The 25,427-nt window shown below is 50.2% G+C and overlaps 1 protein-coding gene and 1 pseudogene across 2 annotated transcripts in view; both read left to right on the forward strand.

Moving 5' to 3' along the window:
* The window catches only part of HDAC4 (histone deacetylase 4), a 262,138-nt gene extending 255,487 nt beyond the window's left edge, over nt 1-6,651 (forward strand). For both annotated transcript variants that reach the window (XM_050899544.1, XM_050899545.1), the window contains exons 25-27: nt 2,223-2,307; nt 4,153-4,294; nt 4,809-6,651. In XM_050899544.1, the coding sequence (XP_050755501.1) occupies nt 2,223-2,307; nt 4,153-4,294; nt 4,809-4,848 (267 nt within the window). In that variant the 3' untranslated portion in view covers nt 4,849-6,651. The remainder of the gene's footprint in view (nt 1-2,222; nt 2,308-4,152; nt 4,295-4,808) is intronic.
* Nucleotides 6,652-6,906: 255 nt separating this feature from the next.
* On the forward strand, nt 6,907-10,877 carry LOC127018360 (uncharacterized; annotated as a pseudogene).
* Nucleotides 10,878-25,427: the final 14,550 nt, after the last annotated feature.

A 25,427-nucleotide genomic window follows, 5' to 3' on the forward strand; every position in this document is an offset into this window, starting at 1 on the left:
GAGGAGGATGTTCGAGGCTCATTGTCTTTACTGATGTTTTCTGTCACCAGAAGAGCCCTGGCTTGCTGCTCTGCGGCACCCACCTCCCGAACGAGCAGGGTAAAAAACACCATGAAGAAGGAGGTGGTTTTCAGGCTGTTGATCTAATTTCTCTTTTTCTGTACTGACCGAAGGCTGCCGGGGCTGGGATGGATACGGGCAGAGCTCTCTTATCAGGCGAGAGGAAAATATCTCCTAGAAAACAGGAGGAAAGGCTGTCAAGCAAGGAGAGGGCATTTCTCTTGCTCTCCCCCTTCTCTCATTCTCACTCCTTTCCCCTGCCCTGGCTGCCGGAGCACTTTCGTGCCTCTAAAAAGAAATGGGAAAAGCGACGTCCTTCATTGCTGAAGGGAGCTCTGGAGTTACTGTCAGTCGGTCACCATAGGTGCATTTGTCCATGCAGATGCCAAGGTGAACCGGATCCTCTGGTAGTTTTGTAACCTCCAGACTGCAGACTGAAAGAGCAACTCTCTCCTGGGTGGTAGGAGAGCTTGCATCCGAAAACAAGCGATACGTGCGTGCATCTAGTTCGGACGTTAGTTTTCTATATAGCAAGTGTGGGATCTGCAGAAGCTTTTTGCTCTGGAGTGCTGAGGAACTTTTTTATTTCTTTCTTTAAAACAACTGTGCCGATCAAAGCGTGGTCTCAGTGATCTACGCTACCGCTGTTAGCCAGCACCGCTCGGTCGGCAGAGGTGTGTGCTCCCTGACTGATCCAGCTGGGATGGCCGAGACCTCTAACGGAGACGTAGCTCCGGTGGCAAAACCACCTCCTTGCCGGGACGGCTTATTTCGCGCCTGCGGGCCGGAGTAGTCTATCCTGGCGGCGGCAGTGCGGGTTTGCCGGTGGGAACTGCATCCAAACCAGCGCTTGGCCATTACAGTCCTGCAAGGCAACTCCATCAGCGTCGTGCCACCCGGATGGGTTTCATATACAGGCGTTTACAGGTAGATCCGCACCGCGGAGCTTTGCTCCGGTGTAACTGGAGATGGACTTTGAGGAATAACCGGAGAAGGACTTAGAGGAGCTTCTTTAGAGTGGCATTTCCTAATTCATCTCTCTCTAGCAAAATGAAGATACTCTTACTGTCCCGTGTTCCTTGTTAAATAAATTCTTATTAGCGCTTTGATATTTTATTGTTGTTAACAGTGGGTAACAAAGGCAGCGCTGCCGTTGGGAGGCTGGGATGTATGTCAGAGCAAACCAGAAATCGTCTACGTGCCGTTTGCATTTACAGCGTGCGAGCAGCCAAGCCCAGAAAGATCCCTGCTTGTTATGTGCATTTACATTGAATGTTTTTTGGAGGCCGCCTGTGTCATCTTTCAACTGAAAAATCTCGATACCGGCAGCATGTTCTTATTGTCACCTTTTTGTATAAAGAGCAAAGGAAAGAAGCCAGCATCGAAAAGCCTAAATTTTAATACCCAATTATGAGCTTTACCGGTAACTTCAAGGCAATTTTTTTTTTAAATATTAACATACAGGTCTAATGCTGCTCTGCCCTGGCAAGACTAGCCCAGCAGCTGGTAAGAGGCATCGATGGTGACTGAAGTTATAGTCATGCTGAGTGTGGCTTTAAAGCAGTGTTTTGCATTTTCTCGGTACCAAAATTAGGCTATTTACTCTTAGGGTACAGATTTTTTCAGTTAAGAGTTAATAAATACACTGGATTAGGTATTTAGAAGAATTAAAAAGCTGCCCCTTTTATTTCTTTCGAGGAAAACCAGAAGTGTGGCTGGTTTAAGTCCCTTTTATTTGCACATCGTTTTGTTTCAATAGTGAAAACTTTGCAAAAAGGTAGATCCGAGAAATCGTTTATAAAGATCCATTGTAAAAGCAGCCTTATTTTTTCTGGTCTGTGTAATAGTGCCTCCTCGTACAGTCTACGTAAGTGGCTGCAGCAGGTTCTTTAGGAACAGCCCCTTGTGCTGCGCGGCTGCCGAGCCCGGCGAAGCCGCAGCATTTTGTGCGTGGAGGAGCATCGGGGTGGAGGAGGCTGCACTCAGTATCACAAGAGCACTTGGAAAGTCTGTGTATTTGGGGGATTTAACTAAAGGCGGATAATAGGAACCAGGGGAGCGGACTTGGAGGCTTGATACGGCAGAGCCGTTTGCTAAATTGCCCTTAATACCTGCTCTCTAACTTGAGATAACATTTCTTCGGTGTTCCTCTCTCTTTCCAGCTTGACCCTCTTCCAGAAAAGGTTTTCCAGCAGCGAGCCAATGCTAATGCGGTGCATTCAATGGAGAAAGTAATCGAGATACACAGTGAGTAGAGCCCCATTCACCCAGCTGGGTCCTTGTTGGGTTGCCCTGTGGGATGTCTGTTGATTTCTCCATCATCCTGGCAACTCCACGTTCCCTCGTCCTAGTTTACGGGTGGTGGCTGCACGGTGAACTGGATTTGTGCAGCCACAAGCTGGTCTTACTGTGCGTGCCGCAGTGGATCGAGCGATGCACGGGGAGAGGTCGATTCAGGGAAATGCTTTGGCGCTTGAGGCGGACTTAGTATTAAGACCTCTAAAATTTCTGTAAAGGACAGGCTGTCCTGCACTTAGAGTGTGCCCTTATCTCTTCAAAAGCAGTTCAAGTATCTCCGATTAAGATAAATCTCGTTGGGTGTGGTGGCATCCATCAATTAAGAATGGATGGGGATGAAAGTTAAACAGAGTATTGCAAAAAGTTGCTAATATTTGAGGTTTATTTAGCTGGAGAGGTTAAAATCATTGTAGTTGAAGCTTTCCTGGGGACGTTCTTGGGGGATGGAGTGAAAGAGCCTGAGGAACATGGGAATCCCACCGCTATGTCCTGACATCTTCCCACTTCAGACGTTTGCGATCTAAAACTGGAGGGGGCTAGTCTCCCTTTTATAGGGCAAAAATGGAGCTTAAAAGACACCAAAGCATTATTTCCGCACACACGCCCCACCCCTGAAAAATACCCGGTGGCTTTCGAAATTTGAACTCCATTTCCAGAAGCTGCTCCGCAGAGTGAGTGCTCAGCACCGACGGGACACCTCAGCAGCGCCTTGAGCCAGCCAATGAGTTTGGGTTTGTTTTTTTAAATGAGCACAGCAAATTAAAAGGGGCTTTGAGTGAGCCCCTCAGATCTGCTTCCCAACACAGGAGAAGCAAAGGCGTTTGAAAACAAGTCCTTCCTCCCCATCTGCTGGCCTCACTGTTCAGGTTCTTGCTTTCAGGCTTTTTGCTTCTTGGGCACCAGCGAATTTGGTGTGTCCTGCCTGGGGGCCAAGAGAACGTCCTTTATTCTCTCCCTCCGAAGCCTTCCTTGTACTCTTTCCACTGATAAAGGGTGGCAGACTGCCGACATAAAAAACAAATACACCTTAGATTTCTTCCGTCTTAGGTGATTTGCCCACAAAAAGAACGTGGCAGTTAGGAACTGAGTGCAGGTGTCCAGTCCAAATCTGGACTACATCCTTCCCTCTCACTTATTTTTCCTTAGGTCTAAAAGTTTCTGAGGGTTTTGAAGCGAAAAAGGAGATGTCGCTATTTTTTGAGCACCGAAGTGCTCCCTTTTGTCAAGGCAGAGGGATGCCGTACACCTCTGTGCAGCTTGGATCCTCGCCTCCGGCGCTCCTCGCACACTTGTGCTTTTGAAAATCCCGTCTCCGCCTCCCGCCTTTCTTCCCTAGCCAAAGGAAAAGAGCGTCTTTCATTGCCAGGCAGTGATTCAGCCCCGCTTTGACCTCCTGGGCATCCTTAAGGGATGCGCAGGTGCACGTTTATCAGTGCTCTCAACACCTTTTGGATTTAAAACCTAGCTTTTCACGACACAGCAGCGTAGCAGCTCCTCTGTTTAGTACGGTAGCATGGCCTGTAGCTCGCAGGGGTCTCTCTGGCTTCGCCACGCAAGCCAGGGCTCCCTTGGCACACATTCCCGGGAACCCGCTTCCGCCTGCAGCTTCCCGGGACCTCAAGACGGTCCTTGAAGTGAGAGCGAGCGCGCATCAAGGTTGCATTTTGCATAGGCGCGATGAGTCTTCCTCGGGCAGTTCTCAGCCGTCTGTTGGGCCTGGGAAAGCGGGAGCGCGGTGCTGGGCCCGTCACGGTGCGGGTGCCCTGACTGCCTCTCTTCTCGCCTCTACCCCAGGCAAGTATTGGCATTCACTCCAGCGTTACGCCTCCACGGTGGGGTACTCCCTGGTTGAGGCCCAGAAGTGCGAGAACGAGGAGGCGGAGACGGTAACAGCCATGGCGTCTCTGTCAGTGGGCGTGAAGCCAGCTGAGAAGAGGTGAGTTGCTTTCCTTCCCGTTTATCATCAACGTCTCGGAGTCCGCCCGGGCGGGAGGAGCTGTGGTGGGCAGCCTTCTGGGTTAATCCTCTCCTTCTAACCATTGCACGTGCGTTCCTTGCATCTCCTGTCCCCCACGGGTTCTCTAAAGACCTCCTGGGCTGCAGGAGAACAGCAACGCCATGAACTCTGTGTGTGACCTTAGTACGGTGCACGCTGTGCCCGACCCTTTCTGCTCCAACCGGAGCTGAACGTGGTTTTGGACCGTGGGAGGAAATTGATTTTGCTGCAAAAAACGTTAACCTTGCACAAGTGAAAACAGATTGTCTAAAAACCCTTCTTGGTGGCAAGTTTGAATTCCAGGTGAGCCAGCTGAGCACGACTGCCTGAATGGGAAGGTGATGGGGATGTAAGGCATGAGACTCAGCACCACAAATTGTCCAACTCTGTCGTGCTCAACCCTCTTTTCTCTCTTCCCTCCCTTCCCATCTTGCCTGGCTATGAAATCGCTCAGACCCGATGATGAACCCATGGAAGAGGAACCTCCTCTGTAGCATTCACCTTCGAGCTGGAGTTCTCCTGTTTGTTCGTCTTCGTCTTGAAGCTCTGCCAAGAAGCTTTCTCTTGTTACTCCTGCGTCCTGTCACGGTTTTTTCCAGAATACGGAAGGACAACCAGGCGTAAAACAAAGCAACCGAAAAAAATCTGTCCGTATCTATATGCGTCTACAGTATATATTTGCCGAAAAAGAAAAATGCCGGTGAAGAGCAGTAAAGGACTGACACGCTGGGCACTCTTCCTCTGGTCCTCACTGGGAGCGGAAAGGGGAACGACGCCCGTGAAGTCTTTGGCAGAGTTGCCAAAAAAAAAAAAAAACAAAAATAAAAAAAAAAATCAAAGATTCAACAACACATACGAAAATAAAACAAACAAACCTTAACGTAAAACTGGTGCTTACAATTTGACTACCCACAATTCAGCAATCTCCGCTTGAACCACTCGACCCATCTTGTAGTTTCATTTCTTGGATTTTTTAAATGGCTCTTGCCTGCCTGTGAGTCAACGACGTTGTTGTCGAAACCAGAACAATGGGAGATGGTGTATTTTTAACGGGGAGGGACAGGGAAAGAGGGACTCGTCTTAGATCTAAAGGAAAGGGAAAGAGAAGGGGGGAAACAGTAGCCCAGATGGAGTCGGCTTTATTGTCTCCAAAGCCATCTGAAGATGAGTTTGTGCCTTTTTTTTTAATTGATGGATTTGGTGCAGCTGGATTTTCTGAAGTTTGAGGAACAATGCCTTAAGTAAAAAAAACAAAACAAAACAAAACAAAAAAAAAAAACCACAAAGAACACAGCAGTTCGTGAATATTTTTCCTCTGGTTGGGAAAGCCAAGAACTGCCATCAGGAAGGAAGACTTTTTGGCTTGTGCTGGCATGATGGTGGGAAGCAGGCATCAGCTGAACAGAGCGTCTCCAAAAACTGTCTACAAGTTTGGATTTGTTTTGTTTTCTTTCATTGCTGTTTCAAAAAAAAAAAAAGGAAAAAAAAAGAAAAAAAAAAAGGAAAAAAAAGAAATTAAGGTAGTTGCCAAGAAAGTGGCAAATACTGTTGGGTCTTTGAAATTCAACCATTTTTAAAAAGAAGTTTTCAAATGTTTTCTCTCTTCTACATTATCTAGTAATTGAACTTACCAATTTGGTTGTTGAAGCATGTATTAGACACAAATGCAGGTTTAAGACTGGAATGCTTTTTATTAAAAGCAACTAGCATGAGATATTGCTTAAATTGTTAGGTATAAATATATATATGTGTATAATGTATATTCCAAATGTATTCCAAGCTTAGAAACCGGATTCCTATGAATTATTGATAAAAATATTTATGATGCATTTATAGAAAAATATATGTAATAAATGCATACTATAACAGTAGCCATTGGAAGCTCCCTAGGGACAGATTTGTGAATTGGAACGTAAAAGGTGCTTTTGGAAAAGGATCCAGGTTGAAACTCGAGGACTTTCAGACGACAGGTTGGAAAGTTTTTCAGAAAGCCAACACATTAGCCACTGGGCAACTACCCTAAACATTTGTATTTTAATTTAAGGTTTTTAGTTGTGATCCTTTTCTAACAAAAAAAAAAAAAATGAGTTTTTTATAGCAAAGACTATGAATTTGCTGTTAATTTTTATATCGATATTTCACAGAACCCTAAAGAAGCCTTGTTTGTGTGACTCTGACATTTATTTTCTATTTGGCAGGTTTCGTTTCCGAACGGCAATAGCGTCTAAACCTTTTTTCCTCCCACTTCTCTTGCTTGTACATTATTTTCCTTTTTCTTTTCTTTTTCTTTTTTTTTTTTTTTTTTTTTAAATTTTTTCCTTCTTCTTAAGTCTTTTGTACAGTGAGCAGCTTTCTGCAGGCGTAAGGAACTGTGGCAGATTGTCAGAGTTTATTTTTCGGAAAGGGTGCGTTTTACCGAGGAGGAGGGAACGCGATGGGCTCTTTTGTATAACGATACCGCCGACTGTATATTTCCTCAGTTCTGTTATAGTAGCTATGTAAAGAAAATAAGGAGTTTTCTTACCTTCGACGTAGTAGTATTCCAATGGGCGATGTCTTTGTCCTCCGCGCGGATCGTAGCGAGGATTCCGGGCGGCTTCACTAGCCGCCGACCATTGGGAAGGCTTGTCGGACACTCGTGGGGCAGCTGGCATTTTCTCTCCGCCGGACAGACGGACACGCAGACACGCGCGCGTGCGCGCCTCCCCACGTCCTCTTTCTCTCTCTCTCTCTCTCTTTCTCTCCTCTTCTTCTTCCCGTCACTGGTAGGGTTGGAGAACTTTTCCCGAAGGTATTTTTACGCGCCCCCCCCCTCGCCCTCCCCGAGGAGGTCGTTGCCCTGCGCCAGCCTCGGCTGTCGCCTCCTGCAAACGATGGGTCGGAGAAGCAGCGAAGCCCTGCCGCGAAGAGTTTGAGCAGCTTAGAGGAGACCGGATTGACACGCGTGCCTTCTTACAGCAGTGTAGGATAGCACACACCCCCTCGTCCGAACAACCAAGGGTAGCTCTTTTTTTTTTTTTTTTCCTTATTATTTTATTCTGTTACGATGAGGACTGACGGGGTCGCTTCCAGTAACTTATTTTTTTCCAGTTCTCGAAGCGGCCGTTTTCATTCCATTCAGGACTCGCTCGCAGGAGGAATTTGAAGCGTAATCATACGCGTGAGCAAATGCAAGAGGCGTTTTGTTTTATTCCTCAGTTTATAATGCAGTTGAAAAACCAGACACTACTGTATTTGAGTTTTGCAAACCCAAGTACGTGTTAAAATTATGAATAGCTTCGGTCGCGTAGGACCATCCTCAGCGTATTCTGAAAATAATCTTCCCGTGTGAAAACACGACGTACCTGGAGATGTTGTGGTTTGGTTTTCTTCAACCGACCACTTTGCTGCTGTGATCTACAATTAATCTGGCTGCCAAATCTGGTGACTGACTTTAAATTTTCCTTTCGCCGTGTACACGCTGTGGGCAGTAACCATGTTTACACGATCGTTTCTGTTGTCAGCTCTTCCCTGGGGGGTTTTTTGTAATCTCTCCTCTCGGTCGCGGCAAAGCTTTTTCTTTTCTTTTTTGCGTTCCTGAGAGCCGCCGGCCGGCCGTGCTGAGCCGGTTTCTTTATAAAAATCGGAGGAGCTTGTCAGGATGCCACCTTCGTTTCTTTCCATCGTTTCGCTCAGCTTTTTGCCAGGGACGGAAAGATTTTTTTTTTTCCCCCCCCGAGACGTCAGAGCTCGTCTCCTCCAAACGCCCGGCGACGTGGATTTCGTTTCGCAGTGGCTCCCGCTCCCCAGGCGAGGTGGGGATGCTTTTCGGGGCCGGTGCAGGCGCGGAGAAGGGGGAAAGAGCCCTCGTTTTGAGGCTCGCCGGGGTTTTTTCACCTTTTGAGCCGTTAGCTTCTTCATTTCAGATGACTTTGCCGTAGGGCGGCTGAGCCGGCGGGGCGGGAGCCCAGGATGCTCCTGCATCCCAGCGCGGTGCTGCCCAGGGCATCCTTTGTACCTGCTTGGAAAGAAAGGAGCATCTTTAAATCCTCTTTACAGAGAAGCGAGGCCCAGTTTGCAGTACACAAGTAATCATTGGGGTTTTTTTGTTGGTTGTTTTGGTGGTTTTTGTTTCTTTTTTTTTTTTTTTTTTTACTTTCGATACAAAACATTCCTTTTTTTATTAGTCGCAGTCATGTATTCATTCCATTCTTCCTTTTGTAAACTTTTTTGGGCCCACGTCTTTTATGGGCATTGTTATATATAAATATATATAAAAATATATATGAATATATTTTTTTAAGTTTCCTACACCTTGAGGTTGCATGGTCTGTAAGGTTGGCATGTCTTTATATTGTATACAGATTTTGCACGCCAAACTTGGCAGCTTTGAAAATGAAAAAAAAAAAAAAAAAAAAAAAAAAAATTGTGGTTTTGGGTTTTTTTGGGTTGGTTTTGGTTTTGTTTTTGGTTTTTGTTTTTTTTCCTCTCGTGGCATTTGCGGAGACTAAAGGTTGGGATGATGTTGTCACACACACGCACGCACCCACGCACGCACCCACACAGCTACACACGAAGGAAGGAGAGTGGGAACATTTTTTGCGTCTTACTGAACTTAATAAGAAATTGTGCTTTTTATTGTTTAAAAAAAAGAGTAAGTAAAAAAGGACTACTTAAACATTTCTCATTTTAAGAAGAAAAAAAAAAAAAAGACGTTTATCTAGCACTTGTGACTTACCAATAATAGAGTTTATTGTATTTATGTGGAAACAGTGTTTTTAGGGAAACTACGCAGAACACACGAAGTAAACTGCCTGTGTCATTATTATTCTCTTTTTTTTTTCCTTTTAATTTGGGTTGGTATTCTGTTTTGATTTCTCGGCTGGGTGGGGAGGTTGGATGCAACCCTTTTGTCAACACACGTAGTCATTAATTCTAAGGAGATGAATGACGAGGACTTTAAAGAGTTAACTCTTCAGCACAGCTGCGTTAACTTTTTTAAAATTACTTTTACATGATGTATTATTGCTAGGTTTCACTTTAAACAGTCGTGTACTGTGCAACACTGTGGTTTAAAACGAGACTTTACATCAAAAGGAAAACATGTTTCTTCATTGTCATGAAGTTGAGCTCGTTCTCAGCTCATCTTCACTTTGTCTTTGATATTGATGAAAAAGTATCCTATTGAAAGAAAATAAATTAACACTTTTCTGTGCTCCATAGTGGAGGCGCTATTTTCCAGTTTATGAGGATGACAAACTTATATATATAATATATATATAAAAGTGGGGGGGGGAGGGGTTGAAACATTATTCACCCAAGAGCTTATTACAGATATGTAGTATCAAAAAGTTGTAACTATATTATATTCTACTTTATACCTATACATGCTCAGTATGACGTCACCATTGGTAGCAGCTACCGGTTTACGCTGTAATTTAGACACAATTTCACTCTTATTGTATGGACCCTACTTTAAGTGATGGTAGCATTCTTTGTGCTAAATTTTCTGATGGTCCTTTCTTTTACTTGGTGGAGTTGGAATATTTTTCTCATTCTTGTTTTTGTTTGGGGTTTTTTGTTTTGGTTTTTTTTTCTCTTTTACCTTCTTTTTTTTTTTTTTTTTTTTTTTTTTTTACTGGCCAATGGTGTCTTTTCTCTGACAGTACCGACTTCAATTTCAACTTTATTAGGAGTCCAGTATTTTGTACCACATTATGACAACTTGTTATTCTTGTGGTGTAAATAAAAAGAAAAAGTTAATTATAGTACCACCTTGGTTTCTGTTGCTGATCTTCTTTTCATCCGGTGCCTTCGGTGTGATGTGATATTTCATCTGCTTTAAAAAAAAAAGGTTTCTTGGTGTCACGGAAGAGGGCCTCGGCGCCGAAGCGGCTCTTTGGTCAAAAGATACCCACGCGTATGTTGGGGTGTCCGTGGTAGAAAAATTGCTAGAGCTTCCGCCCGGTTTCCTTGCTGCTCCGAGATGCGTGTTGACAAGTTGCCTGCGTGTAGGGATTGTAGAACAATAAAAAAAATCCCACTGAAATTGAATTTCCCGCAAGAAGTCCGTGAGAGCGGCTGGATTTCCCCCAAAAGCCACCAGGAAAATCAACGGAGGGAAAAACTGACATTTGGTGTCTGGCTGTGTTCTGCCTCGGGGAGTTGTTAGGGCTTTACTGCGCTGTAGCCGGAGCGCTTTGAAGAGAGCTGGGTACGGACCTGCCTGCTCTCAAGCTGGTTCTCTAGGGAGCGAGACGTGAGTCCCAGAGATCCCTGTCGCCATTTCACACGGTGCCTCTATCCGCAGGGCTGTGGCATGTCCCCGCTCCGGCAGACGTCTCCTTCACCTCCAGGGTAAGTCCCGTTTCCGTGCCTGATTGTCCGGTTCTGCTCTGCCCAGTTGTGCAGGCTGGGTGGGAGGCTCTCCCGCAAACCCACGGGTCGTGTCTGTGCCCCGTCTGAGCAGATCCTCCACGCTTCCCCCACGTTGTCCGTGGCTCAGGAGAGGTTCTCGGTGTTCGCCTCGAGTTCAGATGGGTGAAGCAGATCCACCCTTTTTCTTCCGTGGTCTCATTCAGACGTGGTTTCCCTCTATTTAGCCTGTCTATCATCCTGCTTGTCCCTGGAGCCCACTAAAACCATCTAAAATCAAGCTTCTCCGTCTGTGCCAACTGGAAGTGTCCTCTGATTACAAGGCAACCGGCTGCGCCTCAGTTCTGATATCCTTTCACCGTCTCCCTCCTGGATGGAGAAGACAAGTCCTTGGGGCTTCACATTTAAGCTAAGGCTCGTGTACCTCTGCAGAGCGGACTTACCCAGCATACGGGAACGGCTGCAGAGCAACGCTGGCATGAAAGGGAACAAGCCTGATGCCATCCGCCCTGGAGAGCAGCCTTCAGCTTAAGTGTCCCAGCCTGTGAGTAGTTTATGAAGCAGGGAAGAGTAGTCTGGGGACCCGCTCATGGCTTCAGTGTCTGTTACGCCGTTGGCAAAACCTAAGCAATCAGCCAAGGAAAAAAAAAAATCACCTTTCCTTCTACAAGCCTGGATGCTCGCTTCTTGCTCGTGTGGGAACGAGCCTGCCGTGCGCGGGGATTATCTCCACGGACGCTGGCGTTAGCCCGTCCGCTCGGCACGGCGGTGCGAGGAGCTGGGGAGTCTGCTGGGCCGCACGGACCGACGGTAGAAATAGCAGGCGGACGTTGGCGGTCTCTGCAAGGGCACCTCGTGGAAGGTGTAAGTGGAGAGCACGCAGGAAAAACTTGTTGTCTGGGGAGCATCGCGATTCCCTCGTCGGCGAAGCATCGCTGCTAGCCGCAGCCCTTCGCGCGGAGCATCGTCCGCTGAGGTGCTCTGAGAAGCGGAGGCTCAGGCTCTGGGGCAGGATGGCCAGGGTGAGGGTGCAAACCCACGACGGGTCCGTGGCATGCAGGGACGAGGCTTTCCAGATGCCCGCGCCTCTCCACTTCGGGGAAAGAGGCGAAGTTGCTCACGGCCAAAGCCCGCCTAAGCCGTTGCGCTTAAAGATGGCAAGAGGACCGGAGCAGTGATCCTGTGCGATGTCCCCCTCACGTGTGTGAGCCCCCATACCCTGCCCACGGCAGCAACGGTGTCACCGCCCCGCGGGACAGCGAGCATCGCCTGTTGCTCCAGCTGTAGCCTGGGAAGGTCGGAGCGGGCAGAGGCCGTATTTGTAGGCAGGGTGACGGCCCCGGGATGGGGCTCGCTTTGGGACCACGAGCGACGTGGGGGTGGCAGCTGGCTGTAATGTGTGCCGGCACGGCTGGGAGGGCAGCCGCAGCTCCTTCGAGAGGAGGCATGGGGGCTCTTCTGGGCAGAAGGTTGGGAAGGGTCTTCTAGGAGCTGGGGGAGTTCATCCGCTGGTGTGAAATGCCACCGCCGGGCGATCCAGCCCGGCTCTTACAGCCTCGAGGCAGGGGGCTTGTTTCAGGGGGGAGTGGGGGTCGTTTCAAATACGATTTCGGTCTCCGCGCAGTGCATTTGTCAGAGGCTGCTAATCCTTTAAGAAGCCCCAGGTCTCGCTCTGCGAAGCCAAATGTGCACTTTGGGCTCTGATAAATATTCATTGCTGAGTGGTGGTTTTGAGACCCTGCAGATTAGGATGATGGAGGGAGGCTGTTTAAAAGTGCTGGGCTGGATGTTTTGAAGGGCAGCCTGTGACAGGGCTTCCTTTGGCGTCCCCGGGACCGGCGGCATCTGATTATCCGCATCTGCAACAATACTTTTTCCTTCTCCAAATCCACCGGTTAAAACCTGCTGGTCCAGCCCCCAGGCGTGCAGCTTGCTGGGGAGCGGGACCTGGTCCGTGAGTGTTGACGTGTCAGGCCTGCGAATGCATCTGCGATCCAGAGCTGCCTTAATCTCGCCTGAAACGCTCTGGGCTCGCTGCTCGCCGTGAGCACGTGGACGTAAACCTGACGCAAGGCAGCGGGGAGGGTTAAACTCAACGGCGTGGCACCCGCGCCGGGGGTCTCGGCGTGAAATAGCGTATTTCAATCGCTGCTGCTTCAGCCATGGAAATTTTTATAGCCAAAAATCTGTTAATCCTAAAGAAAATAACGGTGCGCTGCAATGAATGTGCCCCAACCCCTTTGAGGTGGTTCCCTCCTAGCTCCTCCGATGGGTGCCCATGGCTGGGTGCGGGGGATGGATGCCTAGCCGGGCACCGGGGTGGGTGCTGCTCCACACCCTTCCCAAGGCTCTTCCAGGGTTAGACGGGTCTTTTCCATTTATTTCTTTAAATTTTTTTTTTAAAGGAGAAAGAGGCTGTTTCTCACTCCGGGCAACGAGTCAAGGCTTTGTGCTTTCAATGAATGTCTCCGTAGCAATGGGAGCGCTGCAGACGCAAGAACAGGGTCCGGTATTAAATATACAGCCTGAGCGCACAGGTTGCAAGAGTTCAGCCTGTGCCAGCAAAACATCCTGCTTTTACGACGGGATTTGGATCTGTGCTGAGTGGAAACTTGCTCCTAGGGCTGGTGCGTGGTTCATCTCTTACGGGCCGCTCTGAAGATCACTGAGGGAGTTGGGAACTCATTTGTTCCCCTTGCCTGGATCTTACAGGCAAAAATGTCGGTGTAATCTGCAAAGCTGCCCTGGAGCGTCATTTGCTTTTCTCCAGGGGAGGCAGGAGTGGTTTGGCTGCTCGCGGGAGGGCAGGTAGCTGTAAGCACGAGGCTGCCGCTGCCTTCCCCGGGCTCCCCAGCTCCGGGCAGAGGTCCTGGTGGGTGAGCTGCGGTGGCCAGGGCTCCCCTGGGGGCTGCGCGATGGGGCTGGCTCCAAAAGCTGTTTTCTCTCTCTCCTGGTCCTTTTCCAAGAATCCAGGTAAAGTTCAGCTTAGGGCTTTCCACTGCAAAAGCAACTGTTGCTAAGCAAGGAAGAATTATTAACGAAACTGAGTGAGTGGGAATTGAAATGCACTTGCCTTTAAGTAGTAACGGCTTTAGGGAAAACCTAGATTTGGCGATAACGGTGCTGGAAAAAAATAGCATGTGTGCTAAAAGCCGGGTGCTCGGGGGACGTCGGTGCCCTCGCAGCAAGGGGACGGGACCGGGTGCTCCGGGATGTTGCAGACCAGGGGACTGGGAGCTGAGCTCGAGTTCCCGGCGGGGAGAGGCTGGGAGGTGTTTCACACTGTTTCCCCTGGAGCAAAATGTTGTGATACCTGGTGAAAAGGTGCAATAGCCTGGTCATGTCCGGGGATTTAAGAGCTTTCTGCCTGAGTATGGGAGGAAAGGCTAAAGCCTGGCCAAGGCGGCAGAAATCTGCTCCCGTGGGTGCGACTGCCCTGATTTCCTCAACATTAGGGAAAAGCAACAATCATCTCACATCCTACGTTGGTATAATCACAGTAACGCGTAAGTGGGAGGGCATGAATTGCCTTTTTCAAGAGTCTCGTCCCCAGATGGGTGGTATTTTAGCAAGAGGATGCGCTTCAGGCCGCCCAGGTAAATAGCGGGAGGAAGAGAGTGGTAGATTTCAATAAAACCAAGCAAACCCAAGCAGGGCCAGCCAGCACGGGTGGCTGGCGCTTGAAGCCGATGCTCTTTTGTCCTGCCTGCAGACAGCAGTGACCCATGCGAGATCTGTCAACAGCAAACCCAACTCCGAAGAAACGTCACGTGTGAAAGGAATTTAACTCAAGAGATCCTAAAAGCTGAATCAATGGGCTGTAGGAACACAAGATAAAGCATTGAAGGACAATACCCAGAGATCCCACAATAACTCTACCAAGACAGAGACTTTTAAATGCTGGTAAGTGTTTGCTCCCAGGTGGAGCAAATGCAGACAGCGTGCAGAAAATCAGTTCAGAGACTCTGGAAAGCCTGGTGCTGGCCAAATGAGTACATGGTGTGGCCGCAGAGCAATGGGATGGAGCCATTTTGTGTATGAATTAGATAGCAGTTGCCCTCCCGGTCTGCCGTGGGGTATGGCTGTAACAACACGTGTGTTTGAATGAAGATGCCTGTTGCCAGGAGAAGAGGAGAGGTTCAAAGTGAAAAGAAATGCCTTGCAGACGGTGCCTGCAAACAAGACTCAGTCAAGTTGTCCGGTGGCAGGCACTAGATAGATAGAGATAGTCAGTAACACTGGGCATTTTCCAAGGGAACCCCAAAGGTTGATGACATCTGCTGCTAAGGCTGTACAATGGAATGTACCGACGGCTGCAGGTCTGAATGAAGACGTGAACAACCTAACGTGCCCGGTGAGGGGAGGTTAGGCTCGCCGACCTGCAGGCAGTACAGCCGGTCCCCTGTTCAGGGGCCTACAGGTGTTAAATCATGTTGTGGTGGGTTGACCTTGGCTGTCAGCTAAGCCCCTACCCAGCCGCTCACTCCCCCACGGCAGGATGGGAGAGAAGTGGAAGGGTAAAAGTGTGAAAACTCATGGGTCATGATAAAGACAGTTTAATAAGTGAAAGGGCCAGGGGGGTCGAGCTGCAAAGGCTTGGCTAAAGAGCATCGCAAAGCAGAAGGAGGAAGGAAAAGCCGAGGAAAGCGATGGCGAGCCATCCCTGAACAGAAAACTGCTCCTGCAGGAGCTGCTCGGGGAACAGCAATGGGGAGCAAATCTCTGGAGGTGCATGAAAACCAGGGCTCCTTAGCAGGGCTGTGCAATGCTGTTCGCAGGATAACAGAGAATATATGTTAATAATTGTGAAAGTGATAAAAAAACAACTCTATAGGCTGTGGGGAAGTCACAGTCTGCCTTTTTTACAACAGCATAACTTAGCAAAAACAGTTCCTGCTGAGGACTGAGAGCATATTCATATTTCACGGCTGTGCAAATAGTGTCTCCCAGGCTGCCCTAATGAAAGGCTTCAGCAGGGACGAAGCAAATCTAGAAGAACTAATTACAGGCTCTGAGAAAAAGGGATCGTCTCTGTGTTCACTGAGGGGTTTTTCGGGTTGGACTGCGGGATTTCTGTGTGATTGTAAGCATGTGCAAATCTGGGAGGTGATTGCACAGGGCTTGGATTTGTTTCTTGAACTCTCTTACGCTACCCAAACCTGAGAGCACCCAGAAAACCAGGGGCTAGAGCAGAAGCAACCGGTGCTTGGCCAGGAGACCCTCAAACCCTCCACAGCTGCAGACACTGGACCAGCTTCTCCTCTGGGACCAGCTTGAGGGCGGCACAGGAGCAAGAGCAGCAGTGGTCCGGGAGGGGGGCTGCCATGCAGGCATCATCCCCGTGGGTCCCCTAACACTGGGCAGCAGCACACTGCCGTCGTGTGCTTTGCTTTCTGAGCTCGGAAAGGGACCACGAACCTCTCTGGGAGAGCCATGGGGTTTTGGCGGTGGGAATGGCGGGGGTCTGCTCTCCATCGTGGCCACCTGCACGGGGAGCTAGTCCCCGAGCATCCTGCGCATCCCCAGCCCGACGCGACGGGGCAGCAGCTGCAGCCACCCACCGTTCCAGCTCCTGGAGGAGTGGGCAGCACGGTGCATGCATGCTTCCAGCTTAAAACAGATTTTTATCTCTGAAAGGAAAACAGATGGGGCTGGAGATGAAGCGGGGATGGGAGGCCAAGCACGGGGAGGAGCAGGGCTGCCCGCAGTGCCGGCGATGAGGCCCTGGTCTCGACTGCCGGCAGCGGCTCAGAGCTGCCCTCCTGGCTAAGGCATTGCTTGCGCTTTGCATCTTCCAGCCTGGGAACAAAGCCTCCGTGCAAGAAACACCCTTGCTGTTCAGGCCTGGGGGGACTGCAGCGATGGGCCAGGTGTCTTCTGGATGTCCACTAGGTAAAAGCGAAGCTCCCTCCCCTCCCTGCGTTTAAAGCACGTTAAATGCTTCGGTAGCAATAACAAGATGTGATGGGCCAGGTCCTGAGAAAAGGTGGTGGCACGCGTTGCTCCCCTGCTGCGCAGGACCTCTCTACCTGGCCAAGCTGCTGCTCCTCTGAAGGGAGCGTGGGGGGGTTTTAAACAAAACCGCCCCAAAAGCTCACTCCTGCACTGCATGCGCGGCAGCGGTGGGGAAAACATTTCTTCCTGTTACAGGTCTGATCGCACAGACAGAGCGTCGGTGTGCACCAGCCGCAGACAGGTGCCCTTTATCTGCTTTATTATGGGCCTTCGGAGTCGTTTTCATCTATTTTTCTTCATTAATTCGTTCCCCTGCCCCAAGGGGGAAAGGTTTGGAATCTGCAAATTCAATGCAATTTAAAAAAAAAAAAAAAGGTTTTTACTGCGTTTAGGAGGATGCGGGCACGGACAGCATCGTATATCTGTATTTGTGTTCTATCAAGGCACAATTATCACATGGTCAACAGTTTCAGAGGGCCTGCAGGAACGAGAGACCTGTTTCCCATTAAATCAGGAAGGGAATGGGGAGCAATTCCTGTGCTTTAAAGGCGATTAAATACCCAGAGTCCTTGAGAAAGCTTTCAGAATTTCACTCTTCAATTACGTGTTTTAGTTTGAAGGAGAAAAAGGAGGAGAAAGAAAAAAAAAAATCCCTCCTTCCCCACTGCATAGAGCAATTTCTGAAATCCTCCCCAATCCCCGTGAATAATACAGCCAGCGCAAGCTTAGCAACTGCCTTTTAGCCGGCTGGGTTCACTCGGTGGTGAGCGACAGGAATTTCTGGAGCCTTTTTATCCAGGAGGTGGGTCTCGGCGCTGATGAGGGTCCCCGCCTGGCCTCCAAGCCAAGCCTAGCCTTGGTAGGGCTGCCTTGGGTCTGGTATCAAATTGTTTTCTGCTGCGCTCCGGGAGGAGGAAGATCGCGACCAAAAGGGATAAAATATGTCTTTGGGAAAGGTGGAGAGAACTTTTTCTGTGAAAGGGAGGAAAGTTGAAGCGGAGACAGTGGAAAAGCTCCGCTGGGAGCCCCAGGCGTGTCCCAAGCCCATCAATAACCCTGCCAAGTCTGGGGAGCGCCGGGCGAACGCCGGTGCAGCCAAGAGGAGAGGGTCTGCAAAGCCCCCCCCCCACGCCCCGCCGCCGGCTCTTTTCGGCCCGGGTGCCGTGGGGATGTCTGCAGGCTGGGGCAGCCAGGTCCCCAACCCCACCTCCGAGGGATGCAGCTTGGGGGGGGGGGAGGAGGAGGAGGAGGAGGAGGAGGAGGAGGAAGAGGTGCTCACGAGGCTGCCAAATATCTGCAAACTCAAACCACAGAGTGGCTTCCCATAGCTCTGGCTGGAACCTGATCAGGGCTGCTTGGTTTCCTCTGGGCTGATTGATGATGGCTTCTAATACGTTGATATACTTTTCCCATTTTAGGGGACGGTTGATGCTTAGCATGTGGTTGGTGAAATGGCTCTTGTGTTCGGCGGTATAACAAATTGTCTTGGCCAGGTTTATCTGTTGGGCTTCATTAGGGACCTCTTGTTGCGCCAGATTCTGGGGGTGCTGAAAATGAGACTTGAATTGAGTTATTCCTTGCGGGTTGCAGGCTAATTCTTCTTTCATCTAAAGCCTTTTCATATTTGACCTCTCTCCCCCTTATCTGCGACGGGTAATTTGATTTGCACTGTTATTTCAAAACAATTCCTTTTGGTTGCCTTTGTGAGTCGAGAAAGGCAGGACTTAGGACTTAAGTATCACAGGCTGCTTCCAAGCTCTGTTTTGAAGAGGCTTGGAGGGGGAGGAAGGAAGAGCAATCCAACCAGAGCAGTAAAGTATCTGCAGATTTCATTAGGGCTCCTCCGAAGCGCATCTCGGATTCACTCTATGAGAGAGCTGGCGCGGAGGCACAATGGATCACGCCACGGGCTGTCAGAGCCCTTGTTCCTAAGGATCCCGGTTCAACGTGCTGGTGCTGCTGGTCTGTTTAGCAATTTATTCCTGGTGCAGCGCCATACAGCTCCTCTAGTTAAACCGTGCTGGCGTTTGTTTCTGGAGGGAAGAAAATAACACACAAACACGCAAACTTCACGGCTCCCAACCTCCCCGTAGTCGAAAAAACACGGCGCCTTGATTTTTGTCTTGGGGTCTGACATAGCTGGTTTCCTGAGTTCATTGGCAGGGCACGGCAGCTTGCACAGCCCTCGCCGAAGGGGAGCCGGCACTGCCAGCCGGGCGGTCGAAGCGGCGTTGCCGTGTGCTGTGCGATCCGGGTGGAGGTTGAGCAAAGCCCACGCCAAAACCCTGAAGGGCCACCCCGTCGGCGTGGAGATGCCGGAAAGACGTCCCTGAGAGCAAATGACCTCCCGATGACAGGCAGACCTCCTGCCTAAAATCTCAAATTTAGAGTAATTGCAAAAAAAAAAAAACAAAACCAAAACGGCAAGCTGCGAGTCACCTGCGGCTTGCAGAAGAGGTGAGGATCGGTGTTATTCCTGCAGCGTTGAGCCTCATCCTCCAGAGCAGAGACAAACTGTGTAGGCAACCTGCAGAAGTTGGGGAGAGGGCTGGTGTTGAAGGCAGTAGGACACCTCTGGAGATGTCCAGGTGAGAAAGTTTCTGCTCTTCCCCCTTCTCCCTTGTCCTACCGCAGGACAGGTTTCTTCTTTTCCCTTGCCCTGTCTGAAAGAGGTTTTGCCTGTCTCGTCCTCAGCTTTGGGACCTTGGGGAATTGGAGTTTCACGGCAGAGCAGCTCAAACGCCAAAGAGAGGAAATTAAAAATCACTGCAAAAATGCTGTGAAAAATGCATTGGCTGACAGTGCTCAATGGCAGCTCTCAACACAAGAAAATCTTTCTTGAGAAACTTAAAAATAATCTCCCAGTTTTGTTTTGGTGTTTTGGGTTTGTTTTTTTTTTCGCCTTGGGCAAAATTAAAGATGTTAGCTCAAACGAACACTTCATATTTTGGCTGGTTGCTGGAAAAGTCAAGTGGAACGGGAAGAGGCACGTTGACTGCCACCAAAACCGTCTGTTGGCTTGAGCGGCCTCGCGCTTGCCCTGCTGGGCGGTTGGTGAGAGCCAGCGTACGTTTCATGTGCTTTTCGAATTTTTAGTTGAATTTTCTTCTTTTCCAGACAACTTGGATTTCACTTGGAACCTGTCTGGCAGGACTTGGCTTCCAGCCTGCTGGGAGCCGGGGCCCGCGGAGATTAATGACATGGAAAATGAGGAACGCTGACCGTAAAACTCTGAAACTGTGGGAAAAAGGCAGCTTAGAGCCAGCCTCTGGTGAGAAGGTGTGCGACTTGTTCGGGGATGGTGTTTGGAGAGGCAAAGGCTCCGGCAGCTCTTTCGGGGCAACAGCCTTGTATTTAACACGAGTGCCTTAAAAAAAGTCTGACAACCCCTCTCGTGAAGGAGCTGGAGTGCCTCGAGTACAGCAAGTCCTTTCCTTCCCCTCCTAAAGGGTGTGATCCAGGTTTCCGCGGTCGAGAACGTGTTCACGAAAATATGGGACAGCTCGGGCTATGGCAGGGAATCAGCCAGAAATGCAGGTCTCCGATTTCCCCTCCTGCTGCCGAGAGGGCACGTCCCTGTCCCGCTCCTCAGCTTTCCTGCCTTTCCCCCGCGTTACAAGAGCCGTGACAGGCATCCTTCGTCACCTCCTGAAAGTTTTCCACTGGTACCAGAGCTCAGGACTGGGGACTTCTCCTTGGGATGCTGAAAATCTCCAGTGCGGTGTGCCTTGCTCATGGATTCAAGGTTGAACTGGTGATGGGATGGAGGTCCTCCTCCCAGTTTGGACTGGCAGGGAGAGTCGGGCTGTTTGGGGTATCTCAAGGACGAGGAGGCAGACGTGGCCCGGCCGCGTTGTCTCAGCTGAGGGACAGGGATGCTGGTGGTGGCCGTTCTCCCTGGGCGAGGGATTCCCTCCAGACAGGCTCCGTCGGGTCTCCCAGCTGCAAGCGAGGAAAGCGAGTCGTCTCCCTGGCACAGGAGACGACACAAAGGTTCGGCTCCAAATCGCCTCTCGTGTAACCCTGATGATAGGAAAGAGTTTGCAGGCAGAGCTGGAAAATACCGGCCAGTTAAGGGTTCCTCTCATGCCAGTCACGGGAAACCAGCGCCTTATGAAGCCGCTGCCGTGTGGCAATGATGCCAGCCTTGCTTTTCCTTGAGAGCTAAAAGAGGAAGACTGCTGAAATCCAGGTTCAAAAGCCTATTTGTGTCCAGATAACCTGCTCTCCCATGGGAAAGTCCTGTGGGTAAAGCGTGCATCCCTCCAGCAGGCAGGTATGGTTAATTCCGAGCAGGGGGAGAGGAAACCCATGAGTATTATAGCTGAAGTTTTCCATGAGCCCCTGGGTCATCTGAAACAGAGCTATGTGGGACCATCTGGACCCCCCCTGCACCCTGGGGTAGGATGGGAGCTACCCCGGACGCCTGGCCTTATGTGCCTGCCTGTGTGCGGACGGGCTTCACCTTCTCCCAGATTTTGACTGCCTTCCTTGCAGAACAGCAATTCTCGGTTATAAAACAGGGTGACCTACAGAAGGGACCCAGGAACACCTTAATCGGTGGGGGTGGCACGATCCTCTACAGGCTGTGCCCAAAATTAGCATCCTAAAACCTTTAGGCAGCAGGAAGCCATGCCTGCACCACCAGGCTCCTGCCAGACCTCTAGTTAAACAAGAGAAGAGAGCCCTTCCTAAGTGGCAGTGCTAGGAGCCTTTACTTATTACAAAATTCACCTAGAAACACATTTTAGGGCTTCTTGTCCTAAAAGAAGGGGCTTGGTCACCTCTTACTGCAGCAGGACGGCTTGGCCATGGCCACGCTCTGTGCGGGAGGGATGTGAACAACGAAGCTGAGATCATCCATCCCTGGCCGCCCGCCGCTGGGCTTAGCAGCCTGGTGCCATCCAGAGAAAGCAGCTCCGCTGTTCAGGTGAATTTTAATCCGTGGGACGTGGTTGTTTTCTGAACTCCTGGCCTGGATGGTTGCTTCTCCAAAACCCATCGCAGCTTCAAGGGAAATGCGTTTGAAAAGGAAGGAAGATTTGAGGTGGGTGCAGCAAAGCTGGAGGGGGAGTACATGGTTTGGACGTGGGATGAGGGGAAAAGGTGTTTTCCACCTGTTTGTGTTTGCCTTTCTCCTACGAGATGGGTGAAATGGGACTGCAAAGCCACGCGTCTGAGCCGGAGATGAAGGAGCACCAGTGCCACAGCTCAGGTTGTGCGACAGGCAGCTGCTCGAAGGCGTTTTGTCACTTTGCGCCCAGGGGTTTTAGTGCTTGTTGTCTGCCCGGGGCAGCTGTGTCCTCCGAGATCTCCCTTGCCCTGTGTTCCCATCCCGTAATCCCAATGGAGAGAGAAAAACTCGTTTCTCCCCCTCTCTTCCCAGAAGCACGCGCAGCTCCGAGCACGGGCGGCAGCGGTGGGGTGCAGACCGAACGACTTCTCGTTTTTCTGCTGCAGTTTCATTTCCCTGAGGTCCCCGTCGCTGCCGGTCCCCAGCGCGGAGGCTGTTGGCTGTCCCTTCTGCGGCACTAACGCGGGCCCATCCCCGGGAGGAGAGGCAGGTACGTGACGATGGGTTACCCCTCTAAATCTCCCGTCGGTGTTTCTCAGCATCCTGCCTTGAGCTGGGATGGTGGACATCGGCATGAGAGAACTCAGCGCGGTAGAAGCTTGGAGACCAGTGATTTAGGATGCCGGTGCACATCCCTTTCTGATCGTGACCCTGTGAAGGCTGTCCCTGCCTGCGGTGGGGGAGGAGGGACAGGACCGTTTGAAGTCCAAACCCCCCGCCTCTCCTTTTCAGCCCGTTAAGCCGGGGCTGAGCTTGATTAAATTAGCATTCCCTGGCTGGAAGCGGGGCGAGGGCAGGCTGCCGCCAGGCTCGGTGGTCCTGTGGTGCGGGCGGGGGGCTGCGCATCCGCCACAGCCCCCCCCCCACACACACCCCCCCCTGGCACCCCCGGAAAGCAGCACCGTTGAGCATCCCCACCCTGGAGGGGATGGGTGTGGGGTTTGGTCCTTCGATTATTTTCTTTAACCCAACCCGGGCAAACAGGAAAAAAACTGGTGAGTAGGGAAGATGAGGATGAATGAGTCCTTAGATGGGGAAAGGTGGAAATCACCTGGAAAGAAGAAAATTTTATATATATATTTTTATATATATATATTTTTATATGCATAAATATATATAAAAGTCTGACCCAGCCCTGAACTTTTCTGGCAGGGAAGTGAAATTCATGAGGAAATATAGCACAGCCTGCAATTCCTCATTATATCAGTGGGAGCGACGTTACTGGGGTCAGTAAATCTGCCAGATGGCAACGGGGGGATTAGGTGGGAAGGTGGGACCCGCAGAAGGGTGTTGCGTCTCCCCTCCCCCAGCTCCTGCTCCACCCCCACCTTCTTCGTTAAGGAATGTTAATCATCCCAGCTCCCAAAGTGCTCTCGGAGGTTTGTTTATAATAAAATCTTTATGGTGCTTAGAGGTTTGGGTTTTTTTTCCCTTTCTCTCTCTACGTTGCAAGATGGTTGTGTGCAAGGCTTGGGAGGGATGGCAGCTCAAAGCAACTATCCCATAGGTATCTCGGAGGTCTCTCCAGCCGCGGGAGACTTGAGGTGAGGAAATTCCCAGCGGCGCTACAGGCACCGGCTGTGATCCTATGGACTAAAATTTGCACTGGCATCGGGCTGCGGTTCCCTGTTCGCTAATAGGAACGCATGGCGTGGCATCACACGGCAGCATCAGCGTGACTGGGATGAGATGACTGTGGGCTACCTCCTCCCACACCGCTCTGAGCATCCTGCAAGCCCTTGGTGGGCTCCAGTTTGCTCATCGGGTGGCTTTTGCCATGCTGGGGTAAGCTGGGCTGGGCTGCCCATCCATCTGCCCCGAGCATTTTCAAGAAACTTCCAGAAATTTAATCTTTCCGAGATCACTGCTCTCCTTTAGGTTAGCCTGCAAACAAGGAACGGGCTCAGAAATTATCTGGAGGGCAGGGGAAAGGAAACAACCAGACAGATACATGCCTCGGTAATCCCAAAAGCCTCATTTGCTTAAGTAACCAGACGAAGGCTGCCAGGTTAGGGTCAGTCCCAGCTGGGTGTTGGCTGCCCCGTGCTTTGCAATACTTCTGACACATCAAGGAAAAGCCTTTTCAACAATCGCGTCAACAAACAGAGCAAAATAAAAGATTAAAAAAAAATCAAGCGACTGGCAGAGAACCCAGCTGGCTCCTTCATCCCCGGGTTTGTTTATTTTCTGTAGTTATCGACGTCGTCCTCGCTGCTCCATCGTTCCAGGAAAAAACCGCGGCGCGGTCCTCCATCCCTGACCTTCCTCTTGCTTTCCCTTCAGCCTCCGTTTCCTCCTCTCCCTCCCCGGCATCCCGTGCGAGCCGTGAAGGATGGGCCGTTTTTCTGGAGGGGAGGAGGAAAAAACAGTGCTTCCCCCCAGGGCCCGCTGTGATTTCTTGCGAGTGTTTACAAGATTCATCCTGGCAAAAAGCAAACAGGCGAGGGCTGTGCCAAGGTATGATATCACGGGGCTGACGGACTCCAGAGCTGCTTGGACAGATCGGGGAGAGATAAAAGGGGGAAACTGTCTGATTAGACCGGAGCCCCAGCCGATCACCTTGAGAAGATATATGGAGTAATTTTTGGGGGGGCGGGGGATAATAAATGCTGCAGTCCGGAAAGGCAATGCTTTGAGCTACCATAACCGAGCTGGACCTCTTCAGAGCCTGCCGAATTGCGCTGTAGGGCATAACGTTTCAATGACCCGAGGGGGATGCATGCACACGAGCAAAATATCGACCCGTTTGCTAGAGTTAAAGCCAAGCGACCCGCTGCTCGGCTGCAGAGCTCTCTGCTTCCTGACACGGCTGTTGATAAAAGCTTTTCTCCGGGGGGGGGGACAGGACTTGTCAAGCAGGGGAGCACGGCAGGGCTTGTGTGCAAAAGCCAAGCATGAAATCTTCCTTTCCTTGCAGCTGTCTTTCCCGGGGGGGCCGCCAGTGGTTCCTCAAAGCCTGTGTTAGCAAGGAGAGCGTGCTGGGGGAGAGAAGCAAGGACAGGGACGTACAAGCACAGCGCTTTCTGGAAAGTGGCCTCCCGAACCAAAAGATTCTTTTTCTGGAAAAAATGCCCTGAAAAGGAGTTGCTCTGCATTGTTCCTTCCTCCAGCTAGCGTGTCTTTCCTTCTGCCGTGTCGGTGGTGCAAAGAGGCTGCTCTTAGGAGAAGCCCCCCCCCCCCCCGCCCACATTTCCCAGCGCCACAGAAATACCATATTAATTGGATAGCTCTCCCTCCCCATCCCATTTCTGCAATTGAACTATTAAACTTGTTTTGTATCTTAATGTCCTACTGCATTAATAACTGCTTCATTGTGGGCTGGGGACTCAAGTCAGTAAAATGTGAAATGTAGCTTCCCAATAGCAAAACCAGAAATATTCTTTGTGTCACAGGACCGGCACCAAATTGCCTGTATATAATGTACATCTCCACTGTCCCCAGCGTTTCCCAATGACTTGTGTGTTGCGCTCCAAGAGGAATGCTTGGGCTGGCTCGGACACACTGAGACACACACTAAATTATTTGGAGAGGAAAAAAAAAAAAACCACCTCAAGCACTTCCAGACTGAAAAAAAAAAAGGTTCAACCCTTTCTTCCAGTTTTCTCCACATGGAAATTTGCTCTAGTCAACACAGGCCTTTTATTTAGGGTTCGTTTGAACTTTTTTTAATTCGTTTATTTTTATGATGCC

The sequence above is a fragment of the Gymnogyps californianus genome, chromosome 7 (assembly GCF_018139145.2).
Source record: "Gymnogyps californianus isolate 813 chromosome 7, ASM1813914v2, whole genome shotgun sequence".
NCBI classification, from domain to species: Eukaryota; Metazoa; Chordata; class Aves; order Accipitriformes; family Cathartidae; genus Gymnogyps; species Gymnogyps californianus.